This window comes from Camelus dromedarius, chromosome 27, assembly GCF_036321535.1.
Source record: "Camelus dromedarius isolate mCamDro1 chromosome 27, mCamDro1.pat, whole genome shotgun sequence".
Lineage (NCBI taxonomy): Eukaryota > Metazoa > Chordata > Mammalia > Artiodactyla > Camelidae > Camelus > Camelus dromedarius.
The window spans coordinates 25,298,549-25,321,534 of NC_087462.1; the positions used below are offsets into that span (position 1 = coordinate 25,298,549).

Below are 22,986 nucleotides of genomic sequence, written 5' to 3' on the forward strand. Positions count from 1 at the left end.
TGCCCCCCACCTGCACACAGATCTGCCTCTGGCCTTAGGTGCTGTGGCCAGTCCTGAGGCCAGCACACCTTCTCCAATTCTCAGCCCGTGCTCCCAGCCCTCAGGTCAGGCCTGGTGCGCCTCCCAGAGGCATGCTGGGGCTCTGGGGAGAGAAGGCTGCAGGAGCGGACTGGGGTGCTCTGGCACACTCACTGTGACACGCTGGGACCCAGCAGCACTGCAGGGCCCGCTAGCTCTGTGTAGCTCAGAGGAGCAGGGCCAGCCTCTCTCCCACCACCCCCTCTGTGGGCAAGGGCCTGGGGACCGCTGAGGCACTACTGCCACGCTGGGTGCAGCAGGGCACAGTGCTTGGCGGAGCAACCGAAACCCGAGGCTGGACTTGCTTGTGGCCACAGCACCTGTCCCAAGCGGTTGCGTGGGGCAGGGCTATGCCTGAGACAGGGAAGAAGGCTGTGTCTCCTGAGGTCCCCTGTACCCTCTCCTGCTGCCCGGGAGGTCAGGTCTGTGTCAAGGGGACAGCACGTGCTGTTGTCAGCACCACCTGACAGCTCCTTGGGCCGAGCCTTGAGGCCAGCGGGGAGTTCTGCTCTGAACCGCCGCCAGCTTGGGGGACACTGGCTGCAGGTGCCATGGGTGGACCCTGGGAGAGGTCCGGCCCTGTGAAGGCACCACATTTCCCCAGCCCTCTCCCCAGCCTAGCCGCGTCCATCAGGCCTGCCCTGCCCCAGCCCACCTCTCCACTCTAGGACACAGCCAGGGACACATCCCCAGAGTGTGCTGTGTTGGGACAGAGGGTAAGCTCTTGTTCAGCCTGCTCTGCCCAGCCCTGCCCTGAGACACGCCTCTGGGGGATATTTCCTGAGGGCCTAGTTGTGCCGTGCGCCATGCTGGGGGCTAGGATATCATGGTGAGCAGGGTGTGGGGTTCTTGCCGCCTCAGAGCCCACAGCTGAGAGAGGGGAGACTGAAAACTAATTACACAAACAGAAGAGTAATAAAAAAATAAAGTATCATTTCAGAGAATGCTAAGTGCCATAAAGTCACCAACACAGGGTGAGGTGGCTGAGTATGTTGGGGCTACTTTGGATGGGAGGACTCAGGAAAGGCCCTTCTGGACACATGGGGTTTGGGCTGAGACCCCAATGAGGAGCCAGCTCCACCAGGTCTGTGGGAAGACTGTCCTGGACAGAGAGGATAGCAGGAGCAAAGGCCCTGTGGCCAGCAAGGCACATCACATGTTGTGAGAAAGGAAACCGGTGTGCCTAGAGAGGAGGAGAGGGTGGGGAAGAGTGCAGAAGCCCAGGTGGAAGGGGCCAGGGCCGCGAGGGTGAGGCGCTGGGGCTCTGTCCTTTGGGGCTGGGCCAGGGCCAGGCTCTGCCCCAGCTCTGTCAGTGGCGCCCCCAGCAGATAGGCTGCTGTGACACCCACGTGGCCTTTCCCAGCGCCTCCAGCCCCTGCCTTGGTTGCTCATGGCCCTGATGGCACCTCCCACCCACGTGACTCTGGGAGCAACTGAGTTTGCTCCAACAGCCCAGCACTGGGATGGCAGGGCTGGGGTCCTCGTCCACTGAGGAGGCCACCCTGGAGCTGCTTGCTGCATGGAAGGTGCACATGAGGGAGGGCAGCAGGCAGGGGATGTCTGGAAAGCACAGAGCCTGGGCAGGGGCAGGGGCCAGGGGAGAAGACACAGCACTGGGGATGGGAAGATGAGGAGAACGTGTGAGGGGCGAGGGGCAGCGCGGGCCCAGCCAGGATGGATGGGGGACTTTGCTGAGACTGTGGGGCCAAGGGGATATTTGGGGGCATTTGGAGGTGGCTGGACTTGTGGGTACAGTCTGGTGTGGGCTCTCCTAGGTGAAGGAAGGAGATCCTGGGGCCCAGCTGCTGTAGACACTCAGACAGTGGCTGGAGTGTGAGGGCCCCTGTGGCATGTCTGCCCCAACTCTCAGCACAGCTGGAGCAGGTGACCCAGGAACAAGGCTGACACCACGTGTGCTGCCAAGCAGTGTCCCCAGTAAAATCAGAGAACAGTAGGGAAGAACTTCGGCCTTTGGCCCGTGCATTTTGTGGGTGCAACCCATAACTCAGCCATTCTTGCATCTGGTGAGAACTCTCCAAACTTACTATCCCAGGAGAGGGTGAGGCTCCAGGAGAGAGTTGTCACGTGGCCAGTCACCGGTGGGGTCACTGCTATGGATGGACAGGGCATGTCCCACTGAAATGTGTGTGTTGACTGTGAATCACTCTATTGTACACCTGTGACTTATACAATATTGTACATCAGTTATACTTCAGTAAAAAATCTACTGTGTATAAAATAAATAAGGAGATATTGTGTAGCACAGAGAACAAAGCCAACTCTTTATAATAACTTTAAATGGGTGTAATCTATAAGAATTTTGAATCACTATGCTGTATACATGAAACTAGTATTATAAATCAACTATACCTCAATTAAAAAAAAATCCTATGTTGAACTCCCAAGCCCCAAGCTGATATTACCAGGAGGTGTGGGGCCTTCGGGATGGGGGGTGTGAACGGGCCCTGAGGGTGGAGCCCTCATGACTGAGATTAGCGCCCTTATAAAAGGGACCCCAGAGAGCTCCCCTCCCCCTTCTGCGAGGCGAGGACACAGTGGAAGGCGGCCGTCTGCGACCTGGAGGAGGGCTCTCCCCGGAGCCTGGTGCTGCTGGCGCCCGGACCCCGGACTCCCAGCCCCCAGAACTGTGGGAGAGAAGCTCCTGAGAATCAGCAGCCCCCTGGTCTGGGGTAACTGGACAGCAGCCTGAATGAACAGCCACATTCAATGGCTGTTTATAGACCAGGGCCCTGACTGCCCACTGAGTCTGGGCAGGGGTCGGGGAGGAGAGACAGTGAGTGCAGGCGTGTGCTTGTGCATGTGTAATGTGTGAGTTGGTGCGGCATGAGTGTGCACGGGATGTGCGGTGCATGTGTGTGGGAGGTGAGTGGGGGCCTGGTCCCCCATCACAAAGCTGCAGGCTGGGCTGGCCTCAGGACAAAGGCGGTCATTACAGACGGGGCCCCTGGGAGCAGAGCCTGAGACGAGGTGCAGGTGGTTTATGCGGGATGGGGCCCCAGGGGGCCGAGGAGAAGCAGGGAGGGTGCAATAGGCAAGGGGGACCACCCACCAAGGGCGCACCATTCGGATGGTGACCGTCAAGGCTAACGAAAGCCTAGACCGTTTACGGAGCTGCACAGGGAGCATGTCAGTGCTCCCCTGCTGGCTGGAGAATTTACCCGCGTCCCTGGCACTTCCGGGCTGCGCCTATCTGCAGGCTGAGTGCGCTTCCACATCTCAGGCAGAAGCCCTGAGACAGAAAAGCCTGAGCTTGGGGTGGGCCACTCCGGCACGCGCCCAGAGCTGTCCACCCAGCTGCGCTGAACGCAGGGGGCTGAGGTGGCGGCTCAGAGGGCAAAACGTGCCTGCCAGTCCCCCGCTTGGGACGCTCACACTCCCTCGGGTCAGCCTCTCCTTTGCCACCCCTCCTGGGGCCCCCTTGCTCGCAGGTGGCAAACCTGGGGGCGGCCACCCTGGCAAACTCCTTCCACTGCCTGCTGGTTCAGTGGCACGAGGAGCCCAACGTGGCCCTAAGGAGAGACAGGGGTTCAGAGGAGCCTGGGCCCGGGGGCAGCGTCCAGCAGAGCCTAAATCTGCAGGCCGGGAAAATACCTCCTGAGGGTCCTCACAGCCCAGGCCCAGGGGACAGCTGTGGCATGATGGGCCCGCCAGGCTCCTGCGAGGTCTGGTGGCATCAGCCTCCTCTCCCCCCGAGTGCCCTCGGCCCCTGCCCCACTTATCCAGGCGGCCAGATCTCACCGTGCGTAGGAACCCCCTGGGGCACTTGAGGAGAGGCATCACCCCAGGACCCCATCAATACTCAGGTTTGGGGGTCTGGGTGGCCCACACGCTGTGTTCGTAACAAGAGCCCCAGGTGATGCTAATGCAGGCAAAAGATGGGGCATACTTTGAGAAATGCTGATTAAAATGGGTACAGGGTGATCCCTCCCATCTGCAGTGGGTGGAACCATGGCCCCCAGGATGTCCACATCCTCACCCCCAGACCCTGTGAATGTGCGACCTCACACGGGAAAAGGGACTGTGTGGGTATGACATAGTTAGAACTCTGAGACGGGGCTATTACCTTGAATCTCCAGGGTGAGCCCCCTGGAATCAATGTGGCTTAAAAGCAGAAGAGGGAGACAGAAGGAGAGTCAGGGAAAGCGACGTGAGGAGGGACGCAGGTCAGAGAGATGGCATTCTGCTGGTTTTGAAGACGGAGCAAGGGCCATGAGCCAAGGAACGTGACGGCCTCTGGAAGCTGGAAAAGGCAAGGAAACGAGCTCCCCGCCCGATCCTGTGGGAAGAACCAGCCCTGCCGACACTTGCGTTAAGCCCAGCGAGTCCCAGGCGGGACTTCTGACGCACTGTAAGAAAATACACTTGCGTTGCTTTGAGCCACTCAGTTGGTGGTAATTTGCTATGGCGGTTATGGGAAACTTGGATACCACTTCACAGTAGGGGCTCAGAGAGGGCAAGCGGCCTGTGCACGTGGCACAGCAGAGCAGGGGCCCAAACCCCATGTGCTTCCCATGGGCTGCCCTGCGTGGGGTGGAAGGCAGGGAGGTGGGGGTCAGGCTGCTGCCCTCTGCGGGGCCCACAGCTGGGCAGAGTGGATGCATATCGGGCCTTCCTTGGGAGCTCACGTGCAACACACATGCCCAAGACTGCCAGGAGCTTGGGCTCAGGGTCTGTGCAGGGCCTGGGAATTCGCATCTTCCAGCCATGGTAACACCTTCACAGCTTCAACATGGTTTACAGACCTTCAACTGTTTAGAATCCACCAGGCGAAAAGGCACAGGAGGTGGTTTTAGGACATCCAAATGGCCTACATGTGATGCTGGCAATGTTGATCATGTAAAGTAAAAGTGTGTGTGAGCAGTGTGGCAATGGGAGCCCAGGTTTGAGAAACAGCCATGTGGTCCACTGGCACCCATGGAGGCTGCCGCGGAGACAGTGACATGTGGCCCCAGCTGCATCGCAGCAGGCTCGTTCCAGGTGGGAGGAAGGCCAGGCGGTGGCTGGACAAGGGCTGGAGCCCCTCTGGGCCATTACAGCCACGGCTGAACGACCTGCAGGGTTGGAGCCTCCTTCACCCGGGCAACTTCTTGTCCTTAGTTGTCAACGCAGCCGGATTAAGTATTTGTGTCTTATTTATGGGACACAGGAGCCGCTCAGCCAGCCTTTGTTGAAAACGAAGGGACGGTATTTGGTTGCATGAGGGGAAGAGGGGACCACAGGAGGGGTCCTGGAAGTGGGAACCCTGGGGACACATCCCGGCCCAGCTGAGGAGTCAGACGTAGTCCTGCAGAAGGATGCATTTCGACTTTGCGCAGAGGTGGAGGTGTGTCTGTGGGGAGTGGGGCTTTTGCCTCTGGCTAGGCTGCTAGCCTGTTTCTAGACTCGAGGGGAGGGGGTTGATTGCAAGGAGCCTCGGTGGGCTTCCTGCCTGCACTCAGCAGGGCTCAGCCTCACTCCACGGCCCCGCAGCACTCAGGAGGCCCGCACCCTCACTGCCGCCACCGCCACCGCCCTAGCTCCTCCTGGTCCCCTGGGTTGGCAGTGGCCCCAGCAGCTGTTGCACCTTGCGTTTCTCCGTTAGCTTGCCCGCACCCGTTTGACATTTGCTGCATCCTGCTCTTCCCAGAATAAGCCCTGCCACCCCTCAAAGGAAGCTCTTTTCTGTTCAGTTTTCTGAGAGTTAAAACAAAACAAAAATAGGTTTTTTTGAAACAGTTGCGTTGAGTCACCCTGGTATTCGGAATAAACCATACAATCTTGGATTCAGTTGGCATCTATGAAAAGGGCATGGAATCTTGGTCTGTTTTTATCCAATTTTGGAGTCAAGATTAATCCAGCCTCCCAAACTGAGTTGGGTGGCTTTGAAAATTTCAGATAAGATAGTGTTTGTTTCTTGAAAATTAACTAAAACCTGACCTGTGAGATTCATGGCTCCTGGAGAGTATTTGGGGGTGCGGGGGATACCCTTTCATTACCATCTCACTTTCTCTGACGGTCACGGGTCCACTCAGGCTTCCCGGAGGCTGGCCAGAGCGCAGAACGGCTCACAGCGTGGGGCCCGGCCCTGGCGCCTCCAGCCTCAGACCCCGTCTCTACAAACTCCGGCTCTGGGAACTTAGGTTTTCTCCCGGCCTCCGTCTCCCCCACTTTGCAATGGAGACAACACCGACCTCGCAGAACTGCTGAAAGGAGTAAGTAAGTTCCTATGTGTGCTGTGCTCAGTATCCTCGTTCTCCCTGAGACAATTTCAGTGTGTTCCTGCAGGAATCTGCTCTTGGGGACGACTCACTGGTCAGACTGCTGCAGATGATCCTTCATGTCTACCACAACTTTCCTTTTCCACTTTGTATGTTACCTGCATATTCTCTTCTTTTTCCCCTTGATCAGTATTGCCAGAGGTCGACCTTATCGATCTTTTGGTTCTCCCAGTTTTTTCCTCATTTTTATTTTCTAGGTTCTCACCCCTGCCATCACGTTTACTATTCCTCCTTTTCTGTGTCCTCTGTTGCTCTTCTGTCCATCTCCTGAGTCGAATGTTGAACTCATTTAAAAAAAAAAAGAAACACCTCTCTTGTTCTTGATAAATGCACTTAAGCCTGAGCTGGGTCCTGTATCTAACCTGACTCGTGCTGTTCTCCTGAAGCCGTGCACTTTCAGGAATTTCCTAATTTTCCTTATGATTTCCTCTTTCACCCAGACTGCGTTCAGCATATTGTTTAGTTCCTAGATGTGTGAGATCTTTTCATACTTTGACTTGTATTGCATTATTATAGGAAAACAGTTGTGTGTTTTTGACTTTGGAATTTACTGAGGCGTCCTCTGTGGCCTGGTAGCTGGTCAGTTTCAAGTGCTGTGTACGACCAGAAGGGGTCTGCCTGTCGGCCGTGACGTCCTCTGTGAGCCCACGCTGAGCAACTGCGACATTCCAGTCTCCTAGATCTTTGCTCATTTTCCATCTGCTTGACCTGTCAGTTTCTGAGAGGATTGCATTCAAATTTCCACTACATTTTTTGATTTATTCCTCCCCATGGTACTGTCAACCATTAAACACACACACACACAGATTCTTTAGTAGGTTTCTCTGAAGTCATGTGGGCACATTTACCCACACGAACGCAACCTATTATAAGCGCTACTAACACATCAGACGTTAAAAAAAAATCTGGTTGCTGGCAAAAAAAATCAATGGGGGGAAATCAGTGACTTTACGTCAGCATAAATGTGTGTACATAGGAACACATGCATCTATATACGCAGACGCACACACATGCATGGGTCCTGTGTGTGCACAGATGGAGAAAGTTCAAGTCCATGTAGCAAAATGCTAACCTTTGGGGAGTCTGAGTGAGGAAAGGAATACAAGAAGCCTTTAGACTATTTTTGCAACTTTTCTGTCAGTCTGAGAAATATTTAAAAATAAAAAGTTAAAAACTTAAAGGAATCATCTTTAAGGAGATTTGGCCACAGTTATAGCAAGTTAAGTCTCAAAAAGAATGACTGGGAAGACTCAAAGAAAAAGCCAGCCAGAGATATAAACCCTCCTGGGCTAGCATTTGAGGTAGGGGTTGCTGAAGGCAAGGAACAGGTGTGGAGCCACCTTTGGCCGGAGCTCACCTCGGGGCCACCAAACAGCCCTGGCTGGTGCCAGGAAGCTCCTGGTGCCTGCAGGGTGCCAGCGAAGGACGTCAACTGATGGCTGAACTAATGAAATTAGTTCATGAAATTCCTGCTCCTGGCAAGGGCTGTCACCTGGGGTCAACAGCACGGGACACGTGGTAGATGGGCTCCTCCTGCTCACGCAGATGACTTTCTAGTCATAAGAAAAAGGACTGTGGGGCAGAGGATTGGACTGGCATTACCAGAACCCAGAAGTCAATTTTAGCATCATCGACAGTGGGTCAAAAAGATATGAAGTGTTTGTCCTGTGCTGTGAGTTCATATAAGGGACACAATATCACTTAAATGTAGTATAACCAAAACACGGGGGTGAATCTGCCAACCTCTGGACGTGCCTTCCAGACCCCGGAAGCACCGGAGACGGGCAGCATGGTCAGCGCAGCCCCCCGGAAGCAGCTGCGCAGAGCTAGAGGATGCACATCCTGCAGGCCAACCTGCCTGGCACCATATGCTGGTGTCAGGGAAGATGAGAAGATGCTTCAGAACATGACAACCAGAAACCAGACACCAGGAATGCAAGGGCTTGGCTTCAACTGGATCCTGGCAGGACACACCAGTAAAGGGCTTTGGGGACACTGGGGAAACCCCAAGACCCTGGGTATTAAATCAGGCAAATACTTAAGGACATACACAGTTGGAGACCATTCACTGACAAATGTAGGTTATAAAAAGCATGTACGGTATGACCTCATTTGGGCAAAAAACCAAAACAAACAAGCAAAACCCCCAGATGTGTATGTGCCTACAGAAAACTATCTGAAAGATGCCCAGGAAAGCTCCGACCTGGTCATCTCTGAGTGAGGAATACGACGTGTCTTTTCTCCCTCTCCGTTTTTCTCTAATTCATGTATATGTATGTTGCTTTTTTTAAAAGGGAGCAGATGGAGGAGAGGAGGTGGAGAGTCGGAGGTGGTGGCTGTAGACTGCTCCTCATTTCTGCTGTGAAGGGGAGCAACTCAGGGGTGATGCTGGGTTAAACAGCGTTTTCTTTTTAACAGGGGTGCCCTGAACGTAGGGAATGGCGGGACAGAGCGGGGAGAGTGACGACACAGGAGAGAGGGGACTGTAGGAGGGAAGTTCCTGAAAGGGGCAGAGGGTGACTCCCCAGTCGGATGGGAGCAGGGAGGCTGGGGGAGGGGGGAGGAGGCAGGTCAGCACTCGTTGCCTTCTATTCCTCTATAAAGTACAGTTATGAAGCCATCTCTGAAAATACCTGAGAATAAACACAGCTGAGTGCTGCTGCTCAAATAGGTATTTTTTTTGGAGGGAGGTAATTAGGTTTACCTATTTATTTATTTTTAGAGGAGGTACTGGGGATTGAGCCCAGGACCTCGTGCATGCTAAGCATGCACTCTATCGCTCAAATAGTTAGTCTTAACAGCATCCTTACTATGCTAACTTGCGGCTTAAAAACACTCAAGAAATCAACTTTGACCTGGGGGGCCGTGCAAACTTAACTATTAGTGAAATTCTGCATGGAACGTTAGCCCAGATTAAAATCAAATAAGAACAAAGTAGCATGACTGCTATTAGCTGAAAAAAGGCAAGCTATGCTCAGGACACTAAACCTCTGACGTCACGCCCAGCTTGCGCCGGCTCAGCCAGATGGACACAATTCTGTAATTAGCAGGCCACCAGAGGGCAGCCTGGCATTAGGTCCCACGGCCCCTGTGGAATCACAGTCACATAGACTTCAAAACACATCATTTTATTCACGCAGAAACAAAATAAGGCCATCACGTGTTCCTGCCCTGCTCCCTTGCCCTGTCACTGACCTGTGGACACTGGCACAGCACCTGGTCACATTGCTAAGTGGCCACAGGATATCAAAAGTGTAGCCATGGGATGGGGAGCTGGGGCTCACCATCTGCTCCTCCCAAGAGAAGGTAAAAGAGTGAACTCTGAGAACAAGTGCACGGAGCCATACTCACTTCTCATCCTGAAACGTGACTGGTAAGTAGACTGGACACTGCTGCTACGTGTCTTCATGATTTCTACGAGGTGTCCATCAAGACCCTCTGTTTCTGACCTCCTGGCCAGATAATACTCCACATGGGCTGAATGACGGAGCCGTGGAGCTGGGAGTCCCACTGAGGAGGCTGGGGCTGCCTTAAGGCTCCGTCCTGACACTCAGGGCTGTGACTCGCCTCGTGGGTGAATTTTCAGAAGGCACGCTCATGTTCATAAAACTGACGAACGTCACAAGCTGGCAGAGAGAACGCTTGTGAAGGGCAACAGAATCGGGATTAACTGTGACATCACAAAGCCCAGGAACTCTGGTGGACCACATGCTCCAAGTGTGACATGGGTGTTCCAGCTAAGGCCACCTGAGGCCGTGTTAACCAGCAGGGCCTGGTTTGGAGGGCGCACTGCTCAGGCTGGATCTGGAACATGTTCACTTCTGGGCCCATATTTAGGGTGCACCGAGGTGGTGAGGCTCTGGGGGCTTTTCCATATGAAAGAGGGTTCGGCGAACTTTGAGTTTAAGCTAGAGAAGGGAAGTCTTGGAGCTTACCTTCCCAACTAAACGTATTAAAGCCTGTCGCATGAAGATGGGTCAGACCCACCTTATTTCACTCAAAGGAAAGGCCTGGGGCCCGTGGGTAGAACTTGTGGGAACTAGGTTTCAGTTTAGTTTAAGAAAGAACTTTCTAACAGTCAAAACTACAAAAAATTAGTGGGAAGAGCATTCCCTTCATTAAAGCCATCTGAGCAAATGCTAGGTGACCTCTTCAGGGTGGTTCCCGCCCCGAAGGGCAGTGTGAGCTAGAGAATCTCTCCGTCCATTCCCACCCTTTGGGAAATTGAAGTGCTTAGAAGAAGTGAAGTTTAAAGCACCCTTATGAAAATTCTAAGAGAGTCACAGGGAACTTTTGGGAGAAAGGGAGAAAATATTATTGGAGAATCAACATCTTAAGGGGATTTAAGTGAAAGCCAAGTTTATTTCAAACCTCAGCACAGAACTACTTCTTTAAAATGAAGAGATGTATTTAACTCTATGTTTCTGTGAAGTTTCTCTGATAAGCCTACAGTTCCTTTCACTCTCGCACCTGAGTTCCATGTGGGAGGAATGCTGGAAACGATCCATCTCACTGAACAGAGCCCCACATGCTCTTTTTGACATCAAATAAGATAGCCGACTAGTGCCGGGGCTCAGAGTAAGGCTGTCCCTGCATGCCCCCAGGTCTGTGTGCGGAGGTGTCAGCGCTCCCAAGGGCAGAAAGGCCAGCAGAGCCCTCCTGCAGGCTCTGCTTCCAGAAAGCGGCTCTTAACCCCGCCTACCAGGGAGCAGGGTCCCCGGAAAGCCTGGCCCAATTCTGTGCTCGTGGCTCTTTTCTAGGGAGAGGGTCACAGTTTTCACTGGATTCTCAAAGCTATTCATGACTAAAAGGAGACGGAGGTCTGCATGAGCGTGACCACTCCCAGGGCAACCCTCCCAATGCGGGCCGGTGAGGACACTGCCAGGCAGGGGTTGGAGAAGTGACTCTGGAGTTCCCTTCCAACACTCAAGCCCCTCGGCACAGAAACGGCAGAGCGAACAGCCTTGTTCACAAGGACTCCTGGGCCCCAAAGCCTTGGCTCTTCAAACCGTGAAGGAGCCCTGTGGGCCCTGAGGACACAGCAAATGGCAAGTTCCCTGTGGCCAGGACAGGCACAGACCTCTGAAATCATGGTCGTGTTCGGCTGCAAAGAGATGTTACCGGCCACTGCATCACTGTTACTATTGATTTTGTTACCAAAATATCAGTAACCTTACACTTAAATTCACACGACTAGCCACAGAATCTTCAGGAAAGCACGTATTAAGTCATTTTGAAATATTACCCCTCTTCCCACCAAAAGACTCCCACCTACCGACCCGTACTACTTACATCAATAAAGTAAAAGCATTTTAGCACCGTCTACGCTGAAAGCGGGAAGTGGGTAAGACGGAGAACTGGAACCCAGGTCAGTATCAGAAGAGATGCTTTCCTTCTCTAGAGACCTTTAAAGGTAAGACTGAAGCTCATCTATGTGGAATGATTCTAGTCCTTTTAAAAAGAGAAAAGACAGTGAGCCATTGAGGGCCCTTCTCTTCCTGTGGCTTCACGTGGCAAACGCCCTACAGCGCCTCGAAACCAGGAGCGAGCTGAAAGACGCTCACGCCACGCACAGGACCACAAGGACACAGCCGCCATGCGGGGGCTGTTACATGACACAAGGAGGGACGGACTGGCGGGTCCTCCTGGCCTCACCTGCTGAGGAAGCAACGACACCGGTATGCCGAATGCTCGCTTTTGTACTGCGTGCTTTGGAAGACTTAGATGCAGGAATCTGCAGAATATTTTCAGTAAGAGATCTACAGAAATGTTTTGCTTTTCGATTTAAAAACGTTTGCTGATGTTGATTGAAATGACAACACTCCGTCTACCTGTGTTCATGTGAAACCTGTAACCAGAGATGGTGGCATAGAAATCCAGGCAACTGTCACTTAGAACACACACACACTGGACGTGCTGTGCACTTCTCTTTTAAAATGTATTTGTATTATTTTCACCAATCAAAACACACACAATATATTTTATTATAAAACATTAGGCAATGTTACTTCAGAGATATGCAATCTGAACGGTCACACCTGTGTTTACTACCAGCATGAAGCACCGGAGTTGTTACATTAGAAATTGACCAGACGAACTCGCACATCATTACCATGACTCACACAGCGTCAAATCCGGATTAAACCAGTATCCCATCCAGTGTTCCAACCACGGACTCTGGGTGTCAGTAAGGGGCCCGGCGGAGGGCTTTCCCCTTTCAGCACTGTGGCTCTGAGTCTCCCGTCCCAGAGGTAAGCGCAGAGCCCTGTTCCACCTCCTGCTTCCACAGCAGATCCACACTGAGCAGGCTGTGTTTCTAGAATGCTCTCCTACTCTCACAGACTGTCTGCTCTCTGGAACCCGTGCTTGAAATCAAGACCCGACATAGGGAGGCAGTCATTTCCTTCCTGACTGAAAACTAAGTCAACAAACAAAACAAACCTAGTCCAGATTCCAGGCTAATAATAAATTACCTGGTTTATAAAAATATGTGTCCAAAATAGTTACTTCCAGGGTTGTGTACAATATAAATTACAAAAATAAAATAGAAAAGATGAAAAATTGATCAGATTTTTCAGTTCTTTCTCCAACACCAGCGTTTATCCATGGAGAGCAGTTTGAAGCCACCACACTGCACCAGGACCCCGGCACGTCTCGGCTCGGGGGGGGGGGGGCTCTGACGTGGGGTGAGGTATTTCTACGGAGCTCTGCTGCCGGCAGCCCTGGGCCTGTCCTGGGTGCACTCACCGCGCTCTGATGGACGGTGGCCTTGGCAGGAAACCCATCCGCGCCATCACGAACTCCACCCGTGAACGCACAGAGGAATGGCTGAGCAGAAAGCCCCTCTGTGTGGCACCCAGCTCCATGTACACACAGCTCCTGGCTGCACGTGCCAGCACCCAGACTAAGCAGGGCCTCACCGGACCCTCAGCACCCCTGCGCTGCAGGCACAGAAGCCCAGGGCACAGAGCGCATTTTAGAAACTCTCCCCCACCTTGTATTGTTTTTCTTCGTAAAGACAGATTTAGTAAAGTCTTTTTAAAGAGCGTGTATTAGAGAGGAGGACATTTGAAGACATTTATGTATGTATAATGACAGCTTTCTTCACTAAACCACAGGCCTCCAAAGCCAAAATAATCCCAAGCCATGTAGCAGGTGTTTCTGCCTCAATCCGAGTTAGTATTTCTATCTTACAGTTGAATGTGTCTAAACCTCACAATACAGAACTCTTTAGTATTTCAGTATTAATTTTGTTCATCAAGGGTTCCAGTTTCCAGTGATAAGACCAACCAGTAAGACACAGCTGGTACAGAGAGAATCCTGTATTTTAGGTAATATTTATAATAAACTTTCTCATCAAATTCCTCCTCAGAACACATTCTATAGAATGTGAACAATGCTGACCCAATAGCTTCCAAAATAATTAAACACAAGATATGAATTTGTGGCAGAATAAGCTAAAGGGAAAAGCGCCCCGAGCACAGGGAGCCAAAGCGTGACCCTCGTGACTCCACTTCTACAGTGACACTTCAGCACTCGGCGCTTCAGTGAGTTCTGAATAAGCTCCGTGTCAGGAGGTCTGAAAGCATCAATTTCAGGTGAGCAGTTTTAAATCAGAAAACATTCCACAGTTAGTCATTACTCCTCAGGACATTGCCTCCATATCCCTTAGAAGACCTTTCCCAGAACATTCACGGACTTCCCTTAGGAAAAGGAAACGCCTCCCCGAAGTGGAGGGCAACCACAAACAGGCATTCTGAATCAGCTTGCTTCCTGAAACAGGCCAGAGGGGGATGCATGTGGTTTCTTTCAGAAAAGAAACAAAACTGAGTAAGAATGCTGTGTTGGATGAGAGAAATGCTGCCTTGTGAAATCACGTCTCTTACCTCGAGGGACAGAAGGTAAGGAAGGACCCAGTCTGGCCTCAGGCGAAGCAAGCACTTAGTAACGACAGCAACCATCCTTAGCGATCACTGCAAAGTTCTGCTCTACCAGCAGGTGGCGGGTTCAGGAATCTACACGCCATCACATTATTGACACTGGGCACTAGGGGGCTGACGAAGTGGGTGAAGTTCTAGACAGCATTCCCTATTAACCGTAAGTCCAGAAGACCAAGAAAAAGGAGAGGGCGTAGATAGGATTTTAAAGTTATACGTGTCTTAAGCAGCACAAAACAAAACTTAAAATCTTACCATGCAATAAAGCTGAACGTACAATCACCCAGACTAAGACAATCCAGAGAAAACAAAGTGTCCTGGTTTTAGCAGTGGTTATTCTCAGCCCCAAACATGACAAATTTAAGAAAAGTTACATTTTAATTTATTAAATAGATTTAATTATATTCCTTCTGAAATACAAAAGAAAATAATTCATACCCTAAAAGAAAGTAAGATGTGATAATATGATGGCCAATTAATACACATAAATCTGTTTTTTCTGGACAGACGCCAAATCAGTGAAGAGGATTAAGAGACAATTCTAGAAGCAGCACTACCTGGAAGATTATTTGGCTTTTAAATACTGATTTCCAAAGTGCTAGAGGGCAAGTCCAAGCGAGCACTTGCGGTCACATGCATGTAAGTCCCAACAGTTACTGTGGACGAGAAACTGTTACTATTACCACACAACTTAAAAAAAAAAATCACCTATTCTAATTGCTCACCTGAAATGATCTTGAACAAAATCTCTAAAAGTGTAATTTGCGCTTTTTTCTTCAGACATAATCTGCTTTACTTTATAATCTAAGCAAGGCAAGCCTAGTACAGCTGAGTAGGGGCAAGGCATCGTGTTTCTTACATGCAGAACATGGAGTTTTTCTATTTGGTTCCATCAACTCCCAAGCATTTCAGGCCCATGGAAGCGAGAGTTCCTTCACTGATGACAAGCTTGCTATTTCTAACTTATCATCGACAACCTTCGAGGGGTCCCGTCGAGGCGTCCAGACTGCTGTCTGTGTCTGAGGCCAGTGTCTGCTCAGTGGACATGGATGAAATGTCATTGATAGATGACGACTGAGAGGGAGTGGCGTTGCTACTTACTGCTGCATCTGTGCTAAGAAAACCAAATATAATAAAATCTGAGGCACGACATTGCTGCAAATCCAGGCAGTGAGACTTCCGGCCAGTTCTCAGCTCGGTCCTCCTGCAGTTCCCTACACTACCTGTCAGCATACGCAGGGAGTTAGCTGCCTGTATATTTTGATTTTTCCTGGAGTCTTTCTTTAGGCTCAGAATCCCAAATATTCCTCTGTCTTTCCCTGTAACATTCTCTTTTTCTTCTCAGTGGCTAAACATCATATATGTACTCCATGTATTATCATGTTAACTAAAAAAAATACCTACTGGTTTTAAAAAGATATTAAAAGAAAATTGCTAAATTTATCCTAAAACTATTCAAGTGTCACCAGATATTTCATTATAATCATAAAACACTTAGTCCAGGGAAAAAAGTATCAACCTTTGGAGAATTCTTTTGCAATAAAAATACCTTCTAAAATAAGAACTGCATACAAGCAAAAAGATAAAGAGAAAATTTAGCAGACTCTTGCTCATTTTACTTTTGCTTTCTAAATCCCCCAAACTGACACTTTAATAGGATTTAATAGGATGAAACTCTCCTATTTCCTACTATCTAAATTTTAGTCTAGTTTGAGTAAAATAAAATTAAAACATCCAGGCTCTCAGAGATCAGTGATACCTCCATGCTTGGTTAATTCATGCTGACATTACATCAGCTCTAGACCCTGGATACACGTGCCATGTTGAATATAAAATTCAAGAGTAAGAAGTAAGCAGCGCACTTCGTACTCACACGTGCGTGCGCGCGCATGTGTGTGCGTGCTTTCCAGTGGGCGTGGAGGTGAGAAAATAAATACAACTAAAAGAGGTCTGTTTAAGGAGGAACTCTCCGGGACACGAGTTAACACCACATGTATTATGTGTCTAATAATCATAAAGTTACCTAATTGTTAGTCAGACTTCTACTACTAAGCAGATCAACTAGATAGATGGGAGAATTACAGGAGCAATTCTCTCAAAAGTGAACCAAACTCTACTTTATCTAGATTCACCTTCGTTTTCTTTTTTAGCTGGGTGGGGCTGGTACCAAGAGGGTCCTGCACACTGAAAAGCCTTTAAATTCAATTTCCTTATCTCTAAACGGAACTGACAGCAGCTGTTGCAAGGATGAAACAAGAGTGTTTGTAACAGTTAGTTTGCTGCCCAGCTCATCAGAAAAATGTTAGCTGCCACCACCTGGACAAACCAAAAAGGGGACGACTACTGCACACGAGGAGTTTTCAAATCCAACACTGGCCAAGTGGGCACGTGACACCCTGCTGCGACTTACAAAAACCCAACAGGGAAAGAAGAATGTTATATAATCAATCGATTAAAGCAATCACTAACCTGAAGGCTGATCCTTTACAACACCATTCTTGCTTCTTTCTTCCCAATCCATGACTTCTTTGTAAATTAGCTCTTCAAACAGAAATGCAAGTTAAAATGCTTTATCAGTTTCTTTGCAACTCTAAATCCTGCTTCTAAATCAACTGGAACCACTCCAAGGGCACTGTGATGTGTTATTTTAAATTGTGATAGACAGTTAATTCAGTTTACCTATACCAAACCAAAACATCCATGTTTGATGCATTTTATTTTTTTCAACCTGACTATCCAGGCAGCCAAAAGTGTAGGGTAGTTCTGGACCGAGAGAGAGAGGGGACTTGGGGAGAGGAGGTGAGAGGAGGGGAGGGAGAGAGGGAAGCACCAGCAAAGTGGCTCTCACAGAAGAGTTTAAAGCAGTGGATGTTCTCACACCTGTTTGCAAGTGTTTTTCTCCATCATTACCTGTGGTTCTCCAAATGTAACCCTCCAGATTGGCCAGAATTAATCCAAGTATCTAAGGTTTTTCTTGGCTTCAACCTCAGTTTTCCTCAATTTTCATTTGTAATAAAAACGAATTACCTATTAAGTAAGCTAATAGGGGGCTCCAAAAATTTTGGTATTCGTGAAATAAAATTAGCACATTGCAAGCACTCAGTGAGGCCTCTGGGCCACGTGTTGCCCAGGCGCGTGGCTGTGTGCACGCTCTGCTGAGTGTGTGCACACGCAGGGCATCGGTATCCCGATGTCCCAGGGAAGGGGGCCTCGGGCAGGACACACCACCACGCTTGACCTGCGCCAATCACAGTTCCCAATTACTAGTGATTCTGCTTCTTAATGAAAAATTTTTGGTTCAGCCTGTTTATTACTGCTTTAGTTCATTGTGGGTTGTTTGGTTAATCTTATAGTGGTAATAATAACTATTTGCATATTTTTGATCTGCAGTTTTCCCCAGACTCTCCTTTAAAAAAAAAAGAACACGTATATAACTACATGGATTACAAGAGCAGCAGGGGTTTGCGTGACCCCAGCGGGGTCTCCCATGTCTGCTTTATGGGGGCCTGTGGATGGGGGTAACTGAACATCGTGCAGCATGTTATCAAGGTGTGTGCTATACAGCTACTGAGCTTAGCTTACAAGCCAAGACTGCACAACGCAAGACTGCGTGAAAGCCTTTACTTTCTCTTTTGAGATAATATTCAATTCATACATGCTCCTCTCCAATTCTGTTATTTTCAAGTTTTTTTTCTGCTGGGAGGTGGGGAGAGAGAGGGGAAGTGGGCTGCAGGGTCTCCTGCCCCTCCCTTAGGCTATTGTCAAAGCGCGAAAAGCTGCCCCTGTTAAAGGAATGTCATAAGGAAAGGTTGAAATAAATTCTGTCTTTACCTTTCCATTCTTCGATTGCATGTTCTCTTTCTTCCAACTGGGCATCATAAATTTGAGGTGGTGGCTGAAAATTAAATTACAGATAAAATCAACAGTTAAAAAAATAGTGAGGCATGAGGAAAAAGGTAGAATCACTTGTAAAACTTCTTAAATACTTATAATAGGAATGTGGTTTCATTCAATATATAGTTTATTAAAGATTTCTTCATAAGTATGATATTTACATCAGTTTCAGAATCAAAATAATTAAGGAAGAATTAACCAAAACAAAAATAGAGGTATTATGGTCCTCTTAATAATCACACTCTAAGGACAACTGCCCAAATGTAATGGTAAAATTGGCAATCGCAGGCTGCTTCCCAGAGACCCCCCCCTGGACACAGCACTGTGCTAGGAAATACAGAAGCCGCAGAACGCACTTCAGGTTTACATTTTTTCCTGTGAGGACTCCCAGATTCAATCCCCAATTCATAAATGGCTGTTCCAAAACTTTGCTTAAAATCACGTGTTTGTAAATTGGATTCTTTTCATACAAAACAATGGCTAAAATGGTGGTTAAATCCATAGGCCAAGACATAAAAATGTGTTCCACTGATGGCACAAAAGAAGCACGCCACTGTGTGGCGATGGCACTTGCCGCTAAAGGTCATCCGCACCAGGGCTGCTGCAGAACACACAGGAGCGTCCAACTCTGAAGTGGAGCGCCCCCCGCAGGTCCCTCTAGGGAGGGACGAGCACACTTGTGATTTTCAGCACGTTTCTCTGGCCTGGCTGGGTGCCTAGACAAGATGACGTAAGAAGGCCCAAGGCCCGGGTACACAAACGGATGCTCAGAAAAGGTGCTGCTATGATCACACGTCATCACCTGCATAAATGAAGACGACTTATATCAACACAGCAAAGCATGTCCGCGCCGAGGTACTCTGAGGGGAGCTCCTGTAACAAGGGTCCCAAAGGGGCTGCAACCCCCATCACACGGCCTTGTTGTAATCCGGATTTCCTTTACATACAGGACTTGCTCTCTTTTTTTTTTTTTAACTGAAGTATCGTCAGTTACACTGTGTTAATTTCCGGTGTGCAGCACAACTTGCTGCTCTTATGTAGCCGTTCCAGATGGACAGGAGACCCCGGGAGATGTGTGCCCTGCCTCTGCACAGAAGTGTTTTCAAAACAGCTGCTTACCGCTTCTGCTTCAGCCGGGTCATACCAAACAGTAATGTAGGGGTGACGCAGAGCTTCGTCCACAGAGATGCGCTTGTCGGGGTCGATCACTAACATTTTTGACAGTAAGTCTCTGGCTTGACTTGCTAGGGTGAAAACAAACAGTAGATTAATAAACTAATGCTAATCAGAAAAATCACACAACCAAGAACCAAATGCGACAGCACAGACAGAACAAAAATGTATTAACTTGAGACGTTTTGGACAGGTTCAAGGTGATTAGAGTCTTCTTCTTTAAGAGTAGGTCAAGCAGCCACTTTCCCTACAAACCAGGCTTTTAGATGTGCTTTCAGCCTCTGAAGCCGGGAGGGAGGACAGGCCCAAGGCTGAGGAGCCAGGACCAGGGAGGTGCAGGAGCTGAGCTGAGGGTGGCGCTGCCGAGAGCGCAGGCGTGAAGCACAGGCCAGCGCTTTGTCTTGATGTCGTGTCAAAATGAAATTAGGACAGACCTTTTAGGCCACGCAGTGATTTCATACTTGCACAGTACAGAGCACTCCACAGATGCCTCTGCTCTGCCTACCTGTATACAAAGGTGGCAATATACATTTTGCAAAAAATAATTCTAGAGATTAGTAGTTAGAAAACCCCCCCAACAATTTCAGTGACTCTGCAGGCAAAGGAGGGCTGGGGCTTTTCTGACTGAGGCACAGTTTACCTTGATGTGGAGAGAAACAAATCTCTTCTTTCCCTTAAAAAACATTTTAGTGATGGGCACAGGGAAGGGGAGGAGGAGCCTTTTTAAACTGAGCCATAACATGGTCTGAGTCTTCAGCTGGGCCGGGTTCTTTATTCAGGCACTCTTTACATCTGAAGGCTGAATTCCAATTGCTATAACTAGCATGAGTCTTTCAGACTGATGTAAATGTTTTGATTCTGACCAAAGGCTTCAGTTAAGTCATCTTACTGAGGACAAAACTTCTGGGGCTTTAAGCTTTCTTTACGAAAAGCCTTCATTCTAGCCTGCAAACGACTTTATTTGAGGGTTTCAACTGTTTTGCCTCCCAGCGTCCACAGGTTTGAGAATGCAAACATGAAAAAGTGAAGGCTTCACCCAGATTACGAAGACAAGGACAAGAAAAGAGGGTATCTTACTCTTAATTTTGTCTCGCTCAGATTCTGATGGGAATATCCAATCTGGAAAGAGTTCTTCAAATTTGATTCCAGGATACTTTGGCCTGTTTTCCACGTAATTCCTCACAGTTGGCTGAAGTTTCTTCATGAAGTCTGCCGATGGTGTTCCTAGCTGCTCAATAACTTTATTCCACTGATCAATATCTAAGGAGTCTCTTGAGGAAAATACAACTGAAACGCCTTATATTCATGTTACGTAAAGCATCACCATTCAGAGAGCAATTTAAATTATCTTTATACCTAGCAACAGTTAACTAACCAGGCCACCCCACTGGGTCAGCAGAAGCATTTTGTTTTGTATTTCTTTATTTAAAAAAAATTTTAATGGAGGTACTGGGGATTGAATTCAGGGCCTCGTGTGTGCTAAGCACGCGCTCTACCACTGAGCCTACCACCCTCCCCCCCAAATTTGTGTTGTTACTAAAAAAAAATTTTTTTTTAGCAGAAGTATTTTGAAATACCATTCAAATAAGGTTTGGGTTTCCAAGTTAAGACCATTTAAAAAAACTCTGCATCTTTATAAACTCTGATCACAGTTTACTAAATCAATACAATGAAGTCTATATGCCTTCCCATTCTAGGTCAAAATAAAGTTATCTTGTAACTAAAGAATACCTATGACTGAATGTTTTAACCGTGAAATTAGATAATTACGTGGGCAAATTGAAATCAGCTCTCATACTGAAGCTCCCTAAGGTAGAGAGATCCCCCTAACTCCTCAGTTTACAGCTGGAAGCCAGCCCTGCCAGGCAGTCCTGGTGGCATGGGGCGCACAAGGCAGGGGCAGGAGCCAGGGCTCCGGGCTTTCTGAGACCTCGTCACATCCGGTCCCACTATAGTGGGCTTGCACGGAGCAGCGGCAGCTTTGAGAGGTCGGTCGTCTGTTTTACTTGGCGCTGACCATCACTGCAATCGAGGAATGTGTTTTATTTCCTTTCAAAGTATGTCACCTGGGTTTCAGGCTCCATTGTGCCTTAGACACTCATCAGGTGTTGGGTGGGCAGTCAGCCTCCCTCAAGTCCCATCTTCCTATTTATAAACTGTACCCAATACCAGCTTTGCCTCTCACTGGGGGCTTGAGAGAACTGGCATGAAGCATGTGTCAAGTGATTCTGAAACCATAAAAACTATTCGAGAGAATGCAAGCCAGGGGAATCAAATGAACAGTGACTTAAAAAGTGACTGAGGTATGTCTCAGAAAATGAAATGACGTCACTGTGAAAGAACCAAGGGAACAGACACATGTTCCTAAAAGACCCAAAGAGGAGGTCCTCTCACCTCTCACAGTACCTCTCTTCTTGCTGGTGCACTGTCGCCATTCTGCTCTCCCCTGGAGGTTTTCATCACCAATCAAATATGATTTCTTTCCCTCCCATCTTAAAACAAAAGCCACTTTCTTTCGGCTGAACATCTATGGCTTAGCTACCGTTTCCATTTGCAGCAAAAAAAGAGTGGTCTACACGCGTGTCTCGAATTCCCAGCCTCTCATTCTCTTATCAGCCTTTTCTCCTCTCACCTCATGAACTCTGTGCCCTTCAAGGTTGCCAGTAACCACCCCTCCATCGGTGGTCAGTTCTCAGGCCTCACCTTTTTGACAGAGTCAGGGAGCCTGCTCAGAAACCTGCTTCCTGGCCTCCAGGCTCCGTCGCTCTCTGGGAGGGGCCAGGCCAAAGCTTTCTCTTCCTCACACGCCACATGGGGACAGGAGGTCCTTTTCTACCCCAAGTGACGAATCAAAAGCAAATCTCTGAGAACCACAGTCTGGTTTCCAGAATCTTTTTCTATCCTAGTAGCTTTTAATCTATTGTTTGGAAAACTTGGCAAAATTGTCTTTGTAAAATGATGTTAATCTCTGTGTGTGTTTTGAGAATGACACTGGGTGACCTTACATATAAAATTACTAATTACTCACATTGCAAGATGTTAATGTGTAAATTAAGAATTTAAAGTCACTTAATGCACCAACAATTTTCCACACTTTTCATTTCTGTACTTTGTGAAGGAAACAATAAAAAAAAAAAACGCAAGACACAAAATGAGTAAGAATTGAGTCAAACTGAATGTTAAGTAGATACTTCTTAATTATTTTTTTTTAGACTCCATCAACTTTTCCCTTTTTAAGTGAGTTTATTTGCAAGTTAAAGACCTCCTTATTTACAGTTTGAAACAACTGAATCTAAGGTAAGGCTGTGGGAAGTTGCTAGAAAATTTATTAAAACAAAATAAAATGTTGCATTTAACTTCACACAGAATCTGTGATGTGAAAAATGTCAAGGCAGGTAAATAAAATGACAGGAATAAAATCTTTTCATTCCTTGTTGGTGTTGTGAAGAAGTTATATTACAAGAAAACCACCCTCATAAAATTATAAAAAACTAAAATTACTTTGATAAAACACATACAAAACATTAAATGCTCAGCTTCATTTCTTGGAAAGAGAACCATCAGTCTGCCAACAGACAGAGACCACTTTAAGCTTTCATAACAAAACACAAAATCAAAGACCAACA

General features: G+C 48.4%; 1 protein-coding gene across 5 annotated transcripts in view; it reads right to left on the minus strand.

The window, feature by feature from the left end:
- Positions 1-14,668: 14,668 nt before the first annotated feature.
- The window catches only part of MAPK9 (mitogen-activated protein kinase 9), a 46,190-nt gene continuing 37,872 nt past the window's right edge, over positions 14,669-22,986 (minus strand). For 4 of the 5 annotated variants that reach the window (XM_031437996.2, XM_031437993.2, XM_031437994.2 and 1 more), the window contains 5 exons: positions 20,438-20,620; positions 19,307-19,431; positions 18,125-18,188; positions 16,763-16,834; positions 14,669-15,402 (listed from right to left, as the gene is read on the minus strand). In XM_031437996.2, coding sequence (XP_031293856.1) covers positions 15,260-15,402; positions 16,763-16,834; positions 18,125-18,188; positions 19,307-19,431; positions 20,438-20,620 — 587 coding nt within the window. In that variant the 3' untranslated portion in view covers positions 14,669-15,259. Of the gene's footprint in view, positions 15,408-16,762; positions 16,835-18,124; positions 18,189-19,306; positions 19,432-20,437; positions 20,621-22,986 lie in introns of all 5 variants that reach the window. The other variant, XM_031437995.2, reaches the window with a different exon arrangement.